Source organism: Dinoponera quadriceps, unplaced genomic scaffold, assembly GCF_001313825.1.
Source record: "Dinoponera quadriceps isolate SergipeBrazil2010 unplaced genomic scaffold, ASM131382v1 scaffold9958, whole genome shotgun sequence".
Classification (NCBI taxonomy): domain Eukaryota; kingdom Metazoa; phylum Arthropoda; class Insecta; order Hymenoptera; family Formicidae; genus Dinoponera; species Dinoponera quadriceps.
The window spans coordinates 599-1,282 of NW_014563724.1; the positions used below are offsets into that span (position 1 = coordinate 599).

The window sequence follows — 684 nt, forward strand, 5'->3', positions numbered from 1 at the left end:
GGCCCAGGTTCACCTAGAGGGTAAGACAAAAGAAGGATACAGTATACTATTTGCACGGATAGTCAATATGATTCCTTCGCATTTCTTCCAAAATGAGTTAATAAATGTGGGTCTAATGTGGTACGAGGAATTGCTTTGAACTCGCGGATCGATGAAAGAATTTGTATGGGTCGCCGATACCACGGGCTTCACAATAGGACACGTGGGCCGTTTAAACTTACAATCCATAAAGAAAATAATGTACTATATCCAAGATACGTTACCAATACGCCTGAAAGCCGTACACATAATAAATACGTCGCCAATAGTCGAAATGGCGTACAATATGATAAAACCTTTCATAAGTGCAGAATTGATACATTTGGTAAAAAAAATTTTTTCAACTTCTTAACAAATGATTTCTCTTCGATAAAATTATCATTCTCATCTAATTTACTACTGTTAGCGAGAAGTGATGAAATGGCGCGATATACGGAGTGATTCAGGACCTATTCAGGAACAAACTTCAGGGAATATTACGTCTATCTCACCAAGAGTATCAATCTTGTCGAGGAACTCGTGTCCTCATATGCGTAACTATTTGAACCACCCGTGAGGTAGGCAACCGGTCGCGCGAGAATATTATGCGTGATGTTTGACAATACTAGTTTATGTGTTTTGGTTATATTTGTGCTTTACTTGTCT

At 38.5% G+C, this 684-nt stretch overlaps 1 protein-coding gene across 1 annotated transcript; it reads left to right on the plus strand.

Moving 5' to 3' along the window:
• Positions 1-105: 105 nt before the first annotated feature.
• On the plus strand, positions 106-678 carry LOC106751222 (retinaldehyde-binding protein 1-like). Its single transcript, XM_014632060.1, has 2 exons — positions 106-364; positions 446-678. Exons 1-2 carry the CDS (start codon positions 152-154, stop codon positions 593-595), a joined length of 363 nt encoding a protein of 120 aa, XP_014487546.1. The 5' UTR covers positions 106-151; the 3' UTR covers positions 596-678.
• The last annotated feature ends 6 nt before the right edge of the window (positions 679-684 follow it).